The sequence below is a fragment of the Labeo rohita genome, chromosome 19 (genome assembly GCF_022985175.1).
Source record: "Labeo rohita strain BAU-BD-2019 chromosome 19, IGBB_LRoh.1.0, whole genome shotgun sequence".
Classification (NCBI taxonomy): Eukaryota; Metazoa; Chordata; class Actinopteri; order Cypriniformes; family Cyprinidae; genus Labeo; species Labeo rohita.
The window spans coordinates 22,138,304-22,155,327 of record NC_066887.1 but is presented as its reverse complement, the minus strand read 5'-3'; the positions used below and the strand labels follow the sequence as shown (position 1 = coordinate 22,155,327).

General features: G+C 34.4%; 1 protein-coding gene across 1 annotated transcript; it reads right to left on the bottom strand.

The window, feature by feature from the left end:
- Nucleotides 1-9,472: 9,472 nt before the first annotated feature.
- On the bottom strand, nt 9,473-17,020 carry mrpl3 (mitochondrial ribosomal protein L3; the record flags this gene model as incomplete). Its single annotated transcript, XM_051136315.1, has 9 exons — nt 9,473-9,876; nt 10,324-10,401; nt 10,736-10,813; nt 12,151-12,262; nt 13,298-13,358; nt 14,354-14,453; nt 15,207-15,305; nt 16,705-16,796; nt 16,963-17,020. Coding segments are annotated over 9 exons (822 nt in total), but the record flags the coding sequence as incomplete, so codon positions are not given.
- Nucleotides 17,021-17,024: the final 4 nt, after the last annotated feature.

The following is a 17,024-nucleotide window of genomic DNA, read 5'->3' as shown; positions in this document are numbered from 1 at the left end:
AATGATTTCTGAAGGATCATGTGACTGGAGTAATGATGCTAAAATTCAGCAGAAATCAGATGGACAAATGACATTTTAAAATATATTCAAATAGAAAACAGTTATTTTAAATAGTAAAAATATTTCAAAATTGTAATGTTTTGCAGTACTTTGTATCAAACAAATGCTTGCTTGGTGAGCAGAAGAGAATTCTTAAAAAAAAAAAAAACTTTAAAAATCTTATAACTAGTGTACAGTGAATGGATGTAGTGTTAAATGTTTTATTTCACAGAAATGTGTAACTTTATTAACATGTTTACCCCAGTCACGTACTGTGATTCGTATCCACTAGGTGGCAGCAGTGCATCAGTTTTCGTCAGTGTTTTGATCAGGCTGAACTATAGTTCAACCATTGCAGCGAATTATAAAATTAAGAGCATTCTCACAACGAAAACAAAATAAATACAACATTTAAAATGTCTGTGTGTAAGTGTAAGTTGTGTGCTGTTGATAAACTGTATTCTCCCACAAATATAATGTAATGAAATGTAACAATGTTGTGTCCAATTTAAAAGGTTGACTGTATAAAATGTTCTCTTCCCTTCCCTTATAGGTTTCTAAAATGTATTCTCATGAGCATTATGTTTGTCTCTCCTGTAGATAAACACTGTCTGATCAGACAGCAGATAATGATGGTGATGAAACAACACAAGCGCCATAGATCAAGATACACATACATATGGCAGTACACAGTGAAAGGCCATCTCTCACACACTTTTAATAGCTTCAATACACATGTCTGGTCCAGGGCCTTTGTTACTCAGATCTTTTGTCCTGTGTCTTTCCCCCTCCAGCTGCTAAAAGACTTATGTTCAGAGAAGAGAAATGTCACCTGTGGGTACGTGTGTGAGTGTACCATTTATTTAAGCTTGTGTGACAGACAGTTTATATAGCAGATATACTTAACCACATAGGGGCTGTCAGCGTTTAGGCTATAAAAGAAGAAAAGCTTAAAAAAATGACATTAAGGAACTGATTTTTTGTGACGTTTACTGATGTTTAAACCTGAAAATGAATCATGTAGCAAGGTCCCACATGATGCATCTGGAAGAACAACATGTCTCACTCCTCAAGTCCTTGTTTCTCCAGAGGTGTCTAGAGCACTCGCACTCTGTATTGATTGTTTAACATCCCACAGTCTTTCCTGAGTGTGAGGCCTCCTTTCCTCCCTCTTCTGCAGGGTGGGGTGCTAATCTGCCTGCATGGGGCGGCCATGACATTTACCCAGGAATTATGGGAACATAATAAACTCTTAATCAAAGAGGCAATGACTTCTGCCCAGAGAGGAGAGAGATGCATCTGTGTGTGAGTAAAAGGAAAGAGAGAGATATAACAAGTCAAAGCTAGACAAAGATGCTTTCACTTTAGAGTGTAACTATTCATAAAATATTGATAACTAGTTTACATCTCTTGTCTATGAGACACAAAAAGTCCATTAGCACTCTTTTGTGTTTCACATTTATGATGACAATATTTGTTTTGGTTTTTTTAAACAGAAAGATCAAATATAAATATAATTCAGATAAATGCTGTTCTTCTGAACTTTCTAGCCATCAAAGAAACCTGAAAAAATTCTACTAAATATAATAAATATTTTTTGAGCAGCAAATCACAATATTAGAATGATTTCATGTGACTGGAGTGATGATGTTAAATATTCAGCTTTGAAATCACAAGAATAAATTACATTTTAAAATAGTCAAATAGAAAGTTATTTTAAATAGTAAAAATATTTCAAAATTTTACTGTTTTTGCTGCACTTTGGATCAAATAAATGCAGGCTTGGTGAGCAGAATATACTTTAGAATCTTAACGTAAAAAACGTAAAAAATAAATATAAGATTAAAAATTTCAGTTAGTTGTGAAAACAACTAAATTAGGGCTTAATCGCGACTAATCGCATACAAAATAAAAGTTTGAGTTTGCCTAATATATGTGTGTGTGTGTGTGTGTACTGTGTGTAATTATTATGTATATATAAATACAAGCACATTCATGTATATATTTAAGAGAAATATGTTATTTATGTACAAAATATTTTTATTTATATATAATATAAATTCTATAAAAAATTATAATAAATACATATACTTGTAAATATTTCTAAATATATTTGTATACGTTTATACTTGTATTTATATATACATAATAATTACACACAGTACACACACATATATTAGGCAAACTCAAACTTTTATTTTGTATGCGATTAATCACGATTAATTGTTTGCCAGCCGTAATTTAAAGTTGAAGCACTAAAATTACTAAGTAGAAATCAAATAAATAAAACTTAAACTAAATATAAATAGTAATATTTATTTAAAGTAAACACAAACTATTAAAAATCACAAAAGTACAATACAATTTATATATAAAGTATTAAAAAAGCTAGTCATAAAAACTATAATAGCATATATAATACTAAAATAACATCTTGTTTCTTGTCTACTTTGTTAGTTTTTGTAAAGAGAAGAATGACATTCATTTGTAAAGCAAAACAATTATGAACACAAAGTTTAAATGATGCAATATTTTTAAAATTAGACATTTAATACAAATGACATGAGCAAAAAGATCACTTCGCCGGCAGAAATATCAAGGGATATTCGACGTAAAATATTCCGATGCTTAGTGGATTCTCTGTGGTGACCGTCCAAAAAAGTGTATCTATTTTAATGAGTTGAAATCATTTGCCAATAATTAATAAGATGTTAATATTTTATATCTCATCACTCATAAGCCCAGCTGGGTCCTGCCTCTGACTAACCAATGACTGACAGCCAGCAGTCTCTCTACTGTAACCATGGTGACACCTGGTCTCTCATGGACTCAAGACTTGGAGACTTTAATTGGAGTTTACTGAACTGAATCAGAGTTCGTAGAATTAGAGTGGCTTGAATAGATTATAAATTAAAAAAAAAAAAAGAGACAGAGGAAAAGAAAAATTTGAATGGGTTAACAAGGCAAGAAAGTTTGAGTGTGTGTTTAACAGCTACAGAAGAGGATAACGGACAGCCTGATGTCATGAGTGTTGTCATGGCAATAATGATAGAGGGAAAAGATCAAAAGATCTCCGGAATGCTGGTGTGGCATTCTGCGCTCGTGACGATTGGATGATTGTAATGTGTGCTGGTTTGTCAGGGAAAACACATTTTTTAATATTAATAGATGCTAATGTGCCTAAGCAGCGAGAAGTGCATGCTGGGTAACACAGAGCGCAGGCCACAGGACTTCTAGACCTTTCTTTCCCTCTGTCATTCACACAGGCTGTTATTTAATCATATGTGGATTTTGGTTTGCTATTCAAATTGTAGTTTATAATAATTTAGAATGATAAGTTACTGAGTTATATGGTAGTATTCTGAATGTGTGTGTGTTTTTGTGTGTGTGCGTGACAGCATGGTGCCAAGACACTTCTGAGGAACCACTCACACTCGCCCACAACAAGGTCAGCTCTAGAGAAGCTGCTTTCAAAGGTCACTTTCTTCACACAATCAACATACATCAGATGAGTTGAAAGAGGTTTTCGGACAAAAGATGGCCTGTGAAGTACTACATTTGCTGGATTTTATTTAAATAAATCATTTAATATGACTGAATTAATTTGTTTTAATTACATCCAGGGACCACCAGGAGGTCACAAGAAAAATTTGAGATAAACAAGTGAAAATGTATTTTAATAATAAGAAATACAACTCAAATGGACACTTGCTGGCTGCTTTTACTTCATTGTCTACTCCAACTCATCTTAAAAATAATTTCAAGCATTTAAAGGGATAGTTCACCGAAAAGTGAAAAGTCTGTCATTAATTACTCACCCTCATGTCATATATATATATATTTTTTTGATATATTTTTCATGAAATCTGAGAGTTTTCTGACCCTGCACAGACAGAAATGCAACTGACACCTTCAAGGCCCAGAAAGGTAATAAGGACATTAGTAAAATAGTCCATGTGACATCAGTGTCGAAGGTCTAACAAGTTTGGAACAACATGAGGGTGAGTAATTAATGACAGAATATTCATTTTTTGGTGAACTATTAAGCATAAATCTTCTGACCACGATCATGAGAATATATTTTCAGTAAAGTATTGTTAAATAGGCTAGAATTAGTGTTTAAGTTAAGACCAACCGTTCGGGCCAGTACAAATTTTTTTGTTTTGAAATAAGTTTTATATTTTCAAAAAGGCTGCATTTATTAATCTAAAAATACAGTAAGAAATAGTATTATTGTGAAATACTTTTACAATTTAAAATAGCTGTTTTCTATTTCAATAAATCTCTTGGATTTCATCAAAAATATCTTAATTTGTGTTTCGCTTTGACCGATGAACTTACAGTCTTACCGTTTTGGAAAGACATGATGGTGAGTAATTAATGTCAGAATTTTCATTTCTGGGTGAACTAACCCTTTAAGTAATTTTTATAAACATGCCTTAGAAAAAGCATTACTGGTGTGCATCTTGAGACACAACAAACGCACTGATGTATTTTAAGATCAGTCAGTTTCTTTCAGGTGAAACCACTCAGACTGACATTTTACATAGGAAAAATATAGAAACTCTTTGGCTCATTGATTCAATTGGATTCAATGATCTATGCTAAGCTATGCTAAAAGTGCTACCACCAGACCGCCAGAGATCAGCTGAATGGATTCTAAAATGGTTAAACTCAACTGTTTAACTCTAGGGGACTTGGAAAATGAGCCTATTTAAAAAAAAAAGTGGTGTGTTCCTTTAAGCCTTGTCTGTGAAACCCGTGGCTAAACTGTCAGTTGCAGGCTCAAGTGTCTTATGTCGTTGGAATCCTTGGCTCACCCTGGACAAAACGCACACATCTAATTCGATCGTGAGCCCAGCGAAATTTTCGGGTATTTTTGATTTTTTTGAAAAACCTACTTTTGCAAACTAGTCCTAAGTTTTCCGCCCAGTTGGAACCAGACCATTGCAGAAAGATTCTCTGGAGAGTGAATGTCAATAATTATCAAAAAAGAAAAAAAGAAATAGAACTTTTGACTCACTGTCTCAAAGGTTGCCTATAGTAAAATGCTTATAACTCCTGAGCAGAATGAGGTATCTTCACCAAACTTAGAACACCTACATAAGAGCTCAATCTGAGGCCACAGGACAAAAATCACAGAGCTTGGCCACATGAAAAAAAACACATAAAAATGGCTATAACTATGCAACCATTTGTCCTATCAACATGAAAATCGCTTTGCACAGTCGTGGTCCAAAGCCACAAGTGTCTGTAAGGACATTTGCGTATCTCAAAAAAAAAAAAAAAAAAAAAAAAAAAAAAACATGGCCGCCCTTGACCGATGAAATTTTAACACCTATTAGACAAGGTTAATAGAGGCCGATCGGAACGAAACTTGGTGGGCCTGTTTGACTCAGAGTCCCAAAGGTTTGTAAGAAATTTGAAAGAAATTGGTGGGTGATATTGATTGTAAATGATTGTACATTGCATGGTTTTTCGAACATACACATAATTATCATATCATATGATAGAACTTCTCATTCTGGACAACTTCACCTCTAGAACCACTGCTGATAACCTTACTGTTTGCTAAATGATTGAGAAGATGTAAAAAAACTACTTTTGCTAACTAGTCCTAGACATTTTAGGTCAATCATTAACAAACAAAACAAAACAAAACAAACAAACAAACAAACAAAAAACAAACAAACAAACAAACAACAAAAAAAAAAAAACGCTACCCTTTGGGAAGCTACAACGGGATCGTTTAGAAAAGGGACCTGTCCAAATTTACCTAAAATCCTATAAAGCCTAAAGGAAAACTGAGCACATGCGACAGGTGATTCTAAACAAGCATGCAAATATTTGTCACACCACAGAAAAATGTGTTATTAACCACCCAGCCAAATGATGAATGATAGAAAAAAACGCCAAGTAAATAAAATAAGTAATCATTCTTGAAAAAATACGCATTATTCTCCGCTCTCAAACGCTGGGGGGCGTGTCCGCTGTCGGCGCTGAAACCACGCCCACTCGCGGGAAAAACTAACAAATACATATAAATAAGGAGGCCGAGCTATTTTGTAAATTATCGCAGCCAGGTAATATGCATTTGCCTGACAAAGACATAGCTAGCTAGCAAACTGTAGGCTGTAGTAACAATTCAGGAAAACATAATTCACAGTCTTTGTAATGCGTTTTCAGCAATACATTTCTAATGTGTTTACGTATACTTTAACCCAAACATTTGTAAGGTATTTGTAGTGTAACAGGGAGATGTATGGTTTTTATAAGGATAATTCTCTCAAAACTGAGTATTTGTATCATTTACCCACCAAAACTGAATAACTTTCTTTATCAAATAAAAAAAAGTTTGTTATTGTTTCATACAATGAAAGTAGTTGAGGTCTAATGTTGTTCTGGACCCAATGGCTTTCTATTATTTAAACAAAAACTGTTGGAAATGGCTTGATGAAATATGATGAACAGTTCAAAATTTCTTCCTCAGAGGAAAGTGAGTCATACAGGTTTGGAAGAACATAAGGGTGAGTAAATGATGACAGAATTTTCATTTTGGATGAACTATCCCTTTTTAATGTGCCATCATTAAATGAGACTCACTGTTGATGAGCTCCTCAGTGGTTTCTATTCTGTCCACTGACACACACACGGGCACAAGTGCCTCTCTTTGGCTTGTACGGCGTGTCCATCCACATCTGGTAGAGGTGTGTGTGTGGTTGTAGAGGAGGGGTGCTGTGCTGAGCAGGTGTGGTTACAGGAGGGGGTGTGACCGCTGTGAGGTTTGGTGGAGTGATCAAGAGCGATCTGGGGGCGGAAATCTGGAGGGACAGGATGTGTGTGTGTTCAGAGGATTAGATTGGGAGATTGGCAAGGCGTTTGGCATTACACTCTCACTGGGGTCCACACACACACACAGACACACAGACACACACACTTTGCGAGGCCACAGATGTGCCATGGTGGGGGGGCAGAGCCAGAAAATCAAGACCCCACAGCGTCGGGGGGCTAAACAATGTGTTTGGATGCATGTGTGTGTGTGTGAGTACAAGTGAGTGGCGCTCAAGCTCGATAAGACAGTTTTTAGTGCAGTGCTGACATCAGGGAGTTCACTCATGCGACGATGCTACTGAGATTAAAAAAACCCTTTGCATTATGTATGTGTGCAGACAGCCCAAAATATATTACTAGGTCAGGCATTTGACACGTGCGTATGTGGGTTTGTGAGGATTTGTATGGGTTAAATCCGCATCGACTGCATCATAAAAGCAAACCAGTGTTATCATGTCACATTTCATAAAACATGAAATGTTATAAATAGACACAACTAAATGGCCACCATTCACATCTTATCTAAGAAATCCATGCTGACAGTTGTTAATTTTGATATGGACAACTAAAAAGAGCAAAGGGGAAGTTAAGGAGAAATTAGGACTTGGTTGTAAAATGTAGCAGTAATGCACGTGCGCATGGAAATGATGGTGAACTGTAGTGCAAACTGGCGGCAGAGGAAGGTTTTCTGACTGAATAATACATGAACACAATATGTGACAGCTGTGTTATTATGCATGAGACTCACGTAGCTTGTTAACTTTAAGAAAGCACAACTGTTGCCCTCAGACATTCCAGGGCTAATGACTTTGAAACGGTTGAAATGTTGTAGAAATTACAGTAACTGGCAGCAGAGGTTTACACTATTTTTTATTTACTATGTCAAATGCACTAGCTGTGTTTCACACATTACAGTCATTTTGGTGATTGTGCATTTTATATTTTATAAAAGTAAAGGTCATTTCAGGTAAACTAGGGCTCTTTTTGAGATGTGGCCCAATTTACCTAAAATGACCCAAAACATGTAATTTAACGAAAAAAACATTGTTATAATTCCGTGAAGATTAACCATAAAATATTACTATAAAATACTATACTATTAAAATACTCAGAAACAGCAAAAGTTCATGTGTTATATAAATAATTATTTTATCAAAATACATTAGAAACTTTAAAGCAACTGTTTTCCCATTTCATAACTGTAAACATTTATTGATGTGTTTACAAAGCTGATTTTTCATTAGCAAATCATTCAAATATGCTGATTTGGTGCTTAGTAAACATTTATTATTTTTAGAAAAAAAAACTTTAAATATTAATTTTCACCCTATATATGGTAATTTAACCTAAACGGTTAAAAGGCTTTTACTGTAGCATTTTTACTTCTCCCATTAAAAAAAAAAACTCTTACTTTGAGTAATTTCTTGTTTTGTTGTACTTCCATAAAATGCCCACTGGCTGTATCCATTACTATGCTGGTGTTTCTTAAGAGAAAATAGGATGAACAAATAGGATGAAGAGAAGATGACGTACATATAAAGTGTTTACGTGACCTTTCTTCAGTGTAGTAAGGCTGTGTGTAGAAAACAGGGTTTGAGGGCTTTCGGCTCTAATGTAGCCACTCCGTCCACACACACTCACCCGCTCCCTTCATCAGTCAGTGAGCTTTAACTCATGCAACATTAATGCCTTGATTTATTCCCCTCACTTAGAGAGAGAGGGAGAAATGTCAACCATTGTCAGCATCTATTCATCCTTCCATCTCCACCTCCTCCTCCCACTCTCTTCTCTAATGCACAGAGGTCAGCACAGAGTGTCCCATCAGGGTATCCTTACGGAGTTTTGCTGTCAGCTTGATGTATTTGCAACTTTACAGCCATCAAGCAGAAAGTCCAGAAATGCTGACACCACATAAACACTCACAAAAATAACCAAACTTATAATAATGATGTTAAGTAATCAATACGTTGAGAAGGTGATTGCAGGTAAGCTTCAGGAAAACAGTCTCAAATCAATAGAGCAGATTTCTCACATTTTTGGTTGCTGTAGCGCCTCACTTCAAGAGAAGCGAGAACTGATCATCTCCTCCGCGTTGATACCAGTTTCAGCACTAAATAAACATGAATAAATATCCGACGTTATGTTAAAAGAAAGAGTACAACTTACCGAAATCCGTATTCTGTACATCCGTAGCAGTTTTAGTTCAGTATTAAAATAATGTAGTATCAACTGACTCTCATGTATATTTTACAGCATTAGTAGAGAGATGTCGTTTTCCATGAGAAAATTTGTCCAAATAATCCCAAAAATGTCCAAAATAATCAATACTGAATCAAATATAAAATCGCAAGCTTGTGAATCAGAATCGAATATGGGCCATTCTACAGAACTGTTCCTTTCTCACACATTTTGTACGTTTCATAATTTACAAAAAAATATTTATTTTAGACCTTATATTTTTAATATATATTATCTGTTATATTATTAGTGTTTTATACTGTATTAGTGCATATATATATATATATATATATATATATATATATATATAAATAAACAGTACAGTGTTTTATTGCTATAACACAATAAAATAAAACAAATTCAGTAATTATATCAAACAGGTTTTATTGTTTAAATACACAACTGCATTTGACACCTTAACATGATTCAGCTGTTATACAGAAATATGAGTTTACTCTGTACCTGAACCTGTGTTTATGTGTTTACTTGACAAAATCACTTCTTGAAAAGTCTTTCAGCTCAGAAATGCTGAATGCACTAGATAAAAGACCCTGATCGAGGGTCATGTCATGCTCAGCATTTTTCACCAGGGTAAGCAAGAATTGTGGGGTCACAACCTCAACCTCATTCAGGCATGGGCTCCCCAAACTGGAACATGTCCGCATCGAAAAGGTCTTCCGGGATCTCCTCGTCTCCATCAGCAAAGAACGTGGGGAACGGTGGGTTCTTGTTGTTCTCCAACCGAGTGGGCAGAATCGAGTCCCTGACCTGATCAAGCAAACGTAAGCACTACGTATAAACACCTGGAGAATACACTCTACTGTGTATTATAAAGTCACCTATTCTTGAATGAAGTCATACTCTGAGAGTGTCAAAACTTTCGGTTGAGTGTGTATGTAAGCAAACTCTACAAGACGAAATGCTGACCATGTATGATCGATTCACTGATGCACTTTGGACACATAAACGCCTCTGCGTATTGATATAGATGCATCACTCAGCACGAGTGTGTGTGTTCGCGTGCCAAGGTCAGTGCTTGTGCTGGCATGGACAGTACAGTACACAACTCTTTTTTTAGCTAAACACTGCTGAAAGTGAAGACAGACGCAGAAAAGATAAAAGCAGATTCTTCACCTTCAAAAAGATATTCTACCTGAGGGCAAATGCATTTGGCTTCACACACTTGAGAGTTTGAGTATGTGCGAGGCGTTTTACCTTAACAAGACAGTTGCGGTGACCCGGGACAGAACCGTTGACGTAGAGGATGTTATACTTGGTGTTCACCCTCCATACCTGTCAGAGAAAAGAACTGCAAATGCTCACAAATGATTTTTCTCAGTGTGACAGCAGGTGACTTTACAGTCGGTGCCTCCGGAGCACAAAATATTATGGTACAGCTGAGCTCTGAAATTGTGCTTGCTGTGTATTTTGATGTGAAATAAATGAATTTAATTTGTTTGCTTGTCACACTACACAAAATTCACTACAAAAAATGCTTATGCCACCCAATATCTGCAATGCAGAGCAGAAATATCAGCAGAACATGCATTTGAATTTATGAACAAACAAAAAGGACATTTATATTCAAATAGTTTCTAAATGATTTCGTACATTCTGGTAGGTGTACCTTCAAGCCATGAGTGGTGTCGTAAATGTTTCCCATCCTGCCTGGCATCTTCTTTCCTTTGAAAACTTTTGCAGGGTCCTGAGAGCAAGGAGACAAGTTACTTCACTCATCCATCAACCATTCAAAGGGCATGCTGAGGTCAAGCTAAACTCTCCTGAGAGACAGTACGGGACAGTTCCAGCTACCTGAAATGACTGACGTGAAACCTCTGAGAGAGGAAAGTGGTCAATATCTGAAAATATGGAGTGTGGGGGGAACATATTGTGTTCCTGAGAAGAAATTCAATTAGTTCCCAGCATTTCTGTGACCGTTTTTAATCTGGATCGAACAACTGCCTCCATTTTTACTGATCTAGCTTAAATATTAACAGAAAAGATCAACAGGAAAAAAAACTACAGATGCACCGATATGGAAATTTTGTCGATACTGATTATTGACGATCACATGCATTTTGAAAGTGATATATAAGTCGCTATTAGGTCAATCTACATATCAAATGATTACAACAAAAAATATTTTTTTTATCATTTTTGTGTGCTTCAGACTACACCAAGCATCATGTACAGTGGAAAACTGCTTTTAAATTTAAAATAGGCACAACTGCAGAAAATAATGTCTTATCCCAAAGTAATTTAACAGGCCTAGTGCTACGTTTTCAGGATTATATGAATGTAAAAAAAACAAAAAAACAAAGTATAATAACTTTGTATATGTATAATAATACAATACATTGTATAATAAATTACTTTTTTTTTCCATGTTCATGTTCTCACTCAACTTTAAAATCGTCCTGTTTTGCTGTTCACCTTTTTTTTTGTTAAGGGTGTTTGATCTTCTTTGCATGTTCACTTTGCAAAGACTGGGTCAGTGCTTCTGCAGCAATGTAGGATGATTTTGAAATGATTTTTGAAGTTGAGGGAAAAAATATGTTTATTTTTTTACGAGTTTTTCGACATACCCTAACTGTCTTGAACCACAATACACAGAGTTCAGGGAGAGCAAGACAAGACGAGCATTTGAGATATTTAAATATTAAGATTTTTTAATGAAAATAACCAATCGTTTCGCTAGATAAGACCCTACTTCCTTGGCTGGGATCGTTTACAACTGCATTTGGGATCATTTGAAACCACATTTAAACTGCATTTTGGAAGTTTAAAATCGGGGCACCATATCAGTCCATTATATGAAGAAAAATCCTGAAATGTTTTCTTCAAAAAACTATTTCTTTATGGCTGAAGAAAGAAAGACATGAACATCTTGGATGACAAGGGGCTGAGTACATTATCTGTAAATTTTTGTTCTGGAAGTAGACTTCTTCAACTCCTTATAGCAGCTAATGATCTGGAAGTCTCGTCCATAGGCGTCCATGTTAAAGAATAAAGTGGATAAGTACCAAAAATAAAAAAGCTTACCCCTCCCGGTCCCAGAGAACCTGGCCTCCTGTGTGTTTTCGTTTGTCCATGGGAAGCTGGCTGACCTTTGAACCCCCAGCGCTTCATCACTCCCTGAAAACCTTTGCCAATTCTACAATAATAAAGATCAACAGTTCAATGCAGTAAAAATGTAAACAGAGTATTTTGTCATTATAGGCTGTACAACAACATGAGAAATATGTGGATGAAGTTGCAGACTGGCAGGATCTCAGGCGTGAAATAGGGCTGACGTGACTCTGACATTATGATGATTCAAGAGCTCTTTGAAGCAAGGCTCTCTTCATTAAAGGTGATGGGTGTCATTTCTTTTAATGCTGAAATTCTTTATCCCAGCTTAGTATGCAGAGACAAACAGAAGTACGTCGTTTGTAAATTCACCCAAAATACTGTGGCGCCATCAAATCATTGCTGTTTAAGCAACCCGACCCTGGATCAACCAATGGTTAGAATTTGGGGTGGGACTCTCCATTTGTCTGACCAATGGAAGATATTCAAGAAACCTGTTTGACAACAATCATTTCTGCAATTCCGTTGAAAATGCACACACTTTCAGGTATTTTAGAGTACTGTTCATTTTATTATTCTAATGGGAAAATTACAAATTATTAAAATCCCTAAGGACTCACTCACTAAGATTCACACGCTCATTATTTGATGAGGAGATGAAATTAGATGGAAGAGGAAAGGGGGGTAAAAGGAATAGTGATATCAGTCACTCCCTTTTGAGACAGTAGGATGTCAGCTTTCTGCTGAACAAAGTATCAGTCAATCAAGCTTTTGTCAGCATTTGAAAAATGCATCTCCCTTTCATTACATTTATGTCAGAAAGTGAAGTTTAGCGCCAAAACTTTGAAATTTAATTTAAGAATGAGGGGAAAGAACAATATCATACTGTTGGTTTTAATCATCAGCTCATAAGATCATGAAACCATCCAAAAGAGCCACAGTGTGTAAAAGTGGAATAAATCTATAAATTGCTAATGAATAGTTTTATAGTCTTTGCATATCAAGCTGGGATACAAGAATGTATCATGGACAAAACTAATAATTTTTTTTAAAATATAATTTATTTTGCCATTTACATAGAGTAATTTTTTTACACTATGTGTGTGTCTATTTGACTTACGTTTTGGCTGTGACATCCACATATTGTCCTGGACGGAAGTGAGCTGCATAGAGAGGAGTGCCTAGACCAAAACAAACAAATTTATAATAATAATAATAATAATAATAATAATAATAATAATAATAATACTACAAAGCAAAAAAACATGGAAAAAAAAAAAAAAAAACAAAAACAAGAAAAACAATACAAAACAGAAAAAAAACGTCAAGGAAAACAAAACAAAAAAAACAAAACAAGCCATAATAATAATAATAATAATAATAATAATAATAATAATAATAATAAACAGAAAAAAAAAACATGAAAGAAGAAAAACAATATAGTTAAAAAATGAGAAAAACTAAATATAAAACAGAAAAAACAACAAGAACAAACACAAAACAAACCATAATAATAATAATAATAATAATAATAATGATGATGATGATGATGATGATAATGATGATGATAATACAAAACAGAAAAAAAAACATGAAAAAAGAAAAACAAAATAGTAAAAAAATAAGAAAAGCAATACAAAACAGAAAAAACTAAACAAACCATAATAATAATAATAATAATGATGATGATAATGATAATAAAAAACAGAAAAAAAAACATGAAATAAGAAAAACAATATAGTTAAAAAAATGAGAAAAATTAAATATAAAACAGAAAAAACAAAACAAACCATAATAAATAATAATAATAATAATAATAATACAAAACAGACAAAAAACACATGAAAAAAGAAAAACAAAATAGTAAAAAACAAGAAAAGCAATACAAAACAAAAAAAAAAAAAAATAGTAAAAAACCAAAACAAACAACAACAACAACAATTACAAAACAGAAAAAACATGAAAAAAGAAAAACAAAATACAAAAAAAACAAGAAAACAAAAACAAAAATATAAAAACAAACAAACAAAAAAAACAATACATGACGAAAAAATAAAAACAGGAAAAAAAATAACAAAAAACAAAACAAAACAAACATCAAAAAAAAAATTCTACACCTGAAATGACTTAATTCTTTATCTGGCGATAAGCAAAGAGTTCTGACAGGTGAACTAACCTGGTTTGATGATGGCATTGTCTGACACACAAAAAGTGGTGAGTTTCTGCTTGGGAGGAACTCCTGCATTCCGGAAAACCTCTAAATATCCCTCTGGCCTCTGTGAGAAAGACAGATTGACTTTCAATTACTTCAAGTGATTTGCTAACTTATATAATCCTACAAAAGGAGAAAGGGAGAATGAAAAAGAGAATACATTAAACCCAAACTGCTCTGCTGTGTTTTGGGAGTTGATTGACCGGCTCTGGAGAGACTGAAGACTCAGACTGAAGGTCAGGACAATTGACAATTATACTTCAAGCAGCACTTTGTGGCAGCTGTCAAATATAGACAGATGACACACAAACATACACACCAGCTTACTGCCAAAAGAAAAAAAAAAAGGAACACGACCAAAGTTTTTTTCCATCACAAACTCCATAGAAGAGTTCAGTTCAGCTGTTCCTCTTTTCTATCAAACTCACATCTGTCCATCACTGTTAGTCTTTTTTTTTCTAGCACCAATAGAGAAAGACAAGCGAGACAGAGGAGCGAGAGAAGAATACAATGAGAAAAGTTGTACAGAAGATGAGAAGTCCTGGTTTTCCAATTTAATTTTCCTTCACATGTGTGCACACACACACACACACACAAAGGTGACCTCTACAGCTACTGAGAGCCCAGTAATTTCTCTCCAGGAGCTCTTCAGGTCTTATTATACTCCCTCTCCAAAGAAGCAGAAAAGCTCTAGTATATTATCCTGAGAGGTCAACGACTGCCAGAAAGGTGAAGAGACCAGGGTTCGTTATGAGGGGAGAAAGTGTGTGGACAAGAGCAGTCTTACTGAAAAACGTTAAAGACATTTCTTACTCACATGAAATGGAGAGACGTTTTTTCCACCTACAATCAGAGCTGCTGTGCGCCCATCATATTCTTCTTTGGGTAGATGTTTCACCACATGACAGTCCTGCACCTAAGAGAGAGATTTGGATGTGTTAATGTCATATTTGAATCATAAAGAATCATAATGCTGTTCTTTAATATTGTTTTATTAATATTGTGTGGCAGATGAAGTGACTCAATCAATAATAGTCAATTTAATAATTAAAATGTAAAATATAAAATCACTCTGTTCAATTTTTTGAACAGTAAGATTTTTGTGTTTTTTTTTAAAGAAGTCTCTTCTTCTCACCAAGCCTCCATTTATTTGACCCAAAATACAGAAAAAGCAGTAATATTGTGAAATATTTTGACTATTTAAATTAACTGCTTTCTATTTGAATTTCTATTTTAAAACGTAATTTATTCAGCATCATTACTCCAGTCTTTAGTGTCACATGATCCTTCAGAAATCATTCTAATATGCTGATTTGCTGGTCAAGAAACATTTTTTATTTGTATTATTATCATCAATATTTAAAACAAGGATTCTTCGATGAATAGAAAGATCCTAAGATGACCATTTATCTGAAAAAAAAAAAAAGCTTTTGAAATATTATACACTATACCATTTAAAAGCTTGGAGTAAGTATAATTTTTGGGCGGGGGGAGAAATATTAAATTAGTAATTTTATTTAGCAAGGATGCTTAAAATTAGTCAAAAGTGATGATAAAGGCATTTATAATGCTCCAAAAGATTTATATTTCATCTATTCATCATGTTTCTATTCATCAAAAAACCTGAAAAAAAAAATTCTACTCAGCTGTTTTCAGCATTATAATAATAATAAATGTTTTTGAGCAGCAAATCAGAATATTAGAATGATTTCTGAAGGATCATGTGACTGGAGTAATGATGCTAAAAACTCAGCTTTGAAACCACAGGAATAAATTGCATTTTAAAATATATTGAAAAAGAAAAGTGTTAATTTTAAATAGTAAAAATATTTCACAATATTACTGCTTTTGCTGTACTTTGGATCAAATAAATGCCGGCTTGATGAGCAGAAGAGACTTCTTTAAAACAACATTAAAAATCTTACTGCTGTTCAAAAACATTTGACTGGTAGTATATATTCAGATAGAAACATTAAAAATCTTACTGTTTAAAAACTTTTGACTGGTAGTGTGTGTGTTTTATTTTATTAAGGCTTAACTGTGAAGTTTAATATTAGTGATGTACCAAAATAAATATCGTACAGAAACTTAAAGTTTTTTTTATTCAGCTGAAAAAACAAAATTAAATCAATTTATTATTCAAACGTAATAACCAACACTCAAGTCAAAATTAAATTAAATCTAAAGAAAATGAAAAAACATGATTTTTGAAAATTGTTAACATCTGAGTTATCTGTTTTTGCAAATAAACTCTTCGTATATAAAAGTGCTGTCATCTCCTCTGTAATAAGGTGATGAACTTGTATCCTGTTTACCTGCAGCATGGTCACTACGTGTCTCTCTCCAGATTTAGTCCACACAGGCATCATTCCAAGTTTAACAGCCACAAGACCGACTCTCCGACTCCCTGAGGAGATGCAGATTACAAATCAATACAAGCATAAAAACTGGTTATAGTCGTAATCAGGTATTCATATAAACAACACAGCTATGAGCACAAGCAAGCTGCCTCCCTTAGGACTGGAGCCGAAAGGACCCCCACAGACTGCAGGTGTTCTGACGGTGTGACCCACCTTCCACCCACTCATGTCTGGGCCAGGGCTCATCCTTGAGAGGGTTGATTTTGTCTGTGGTC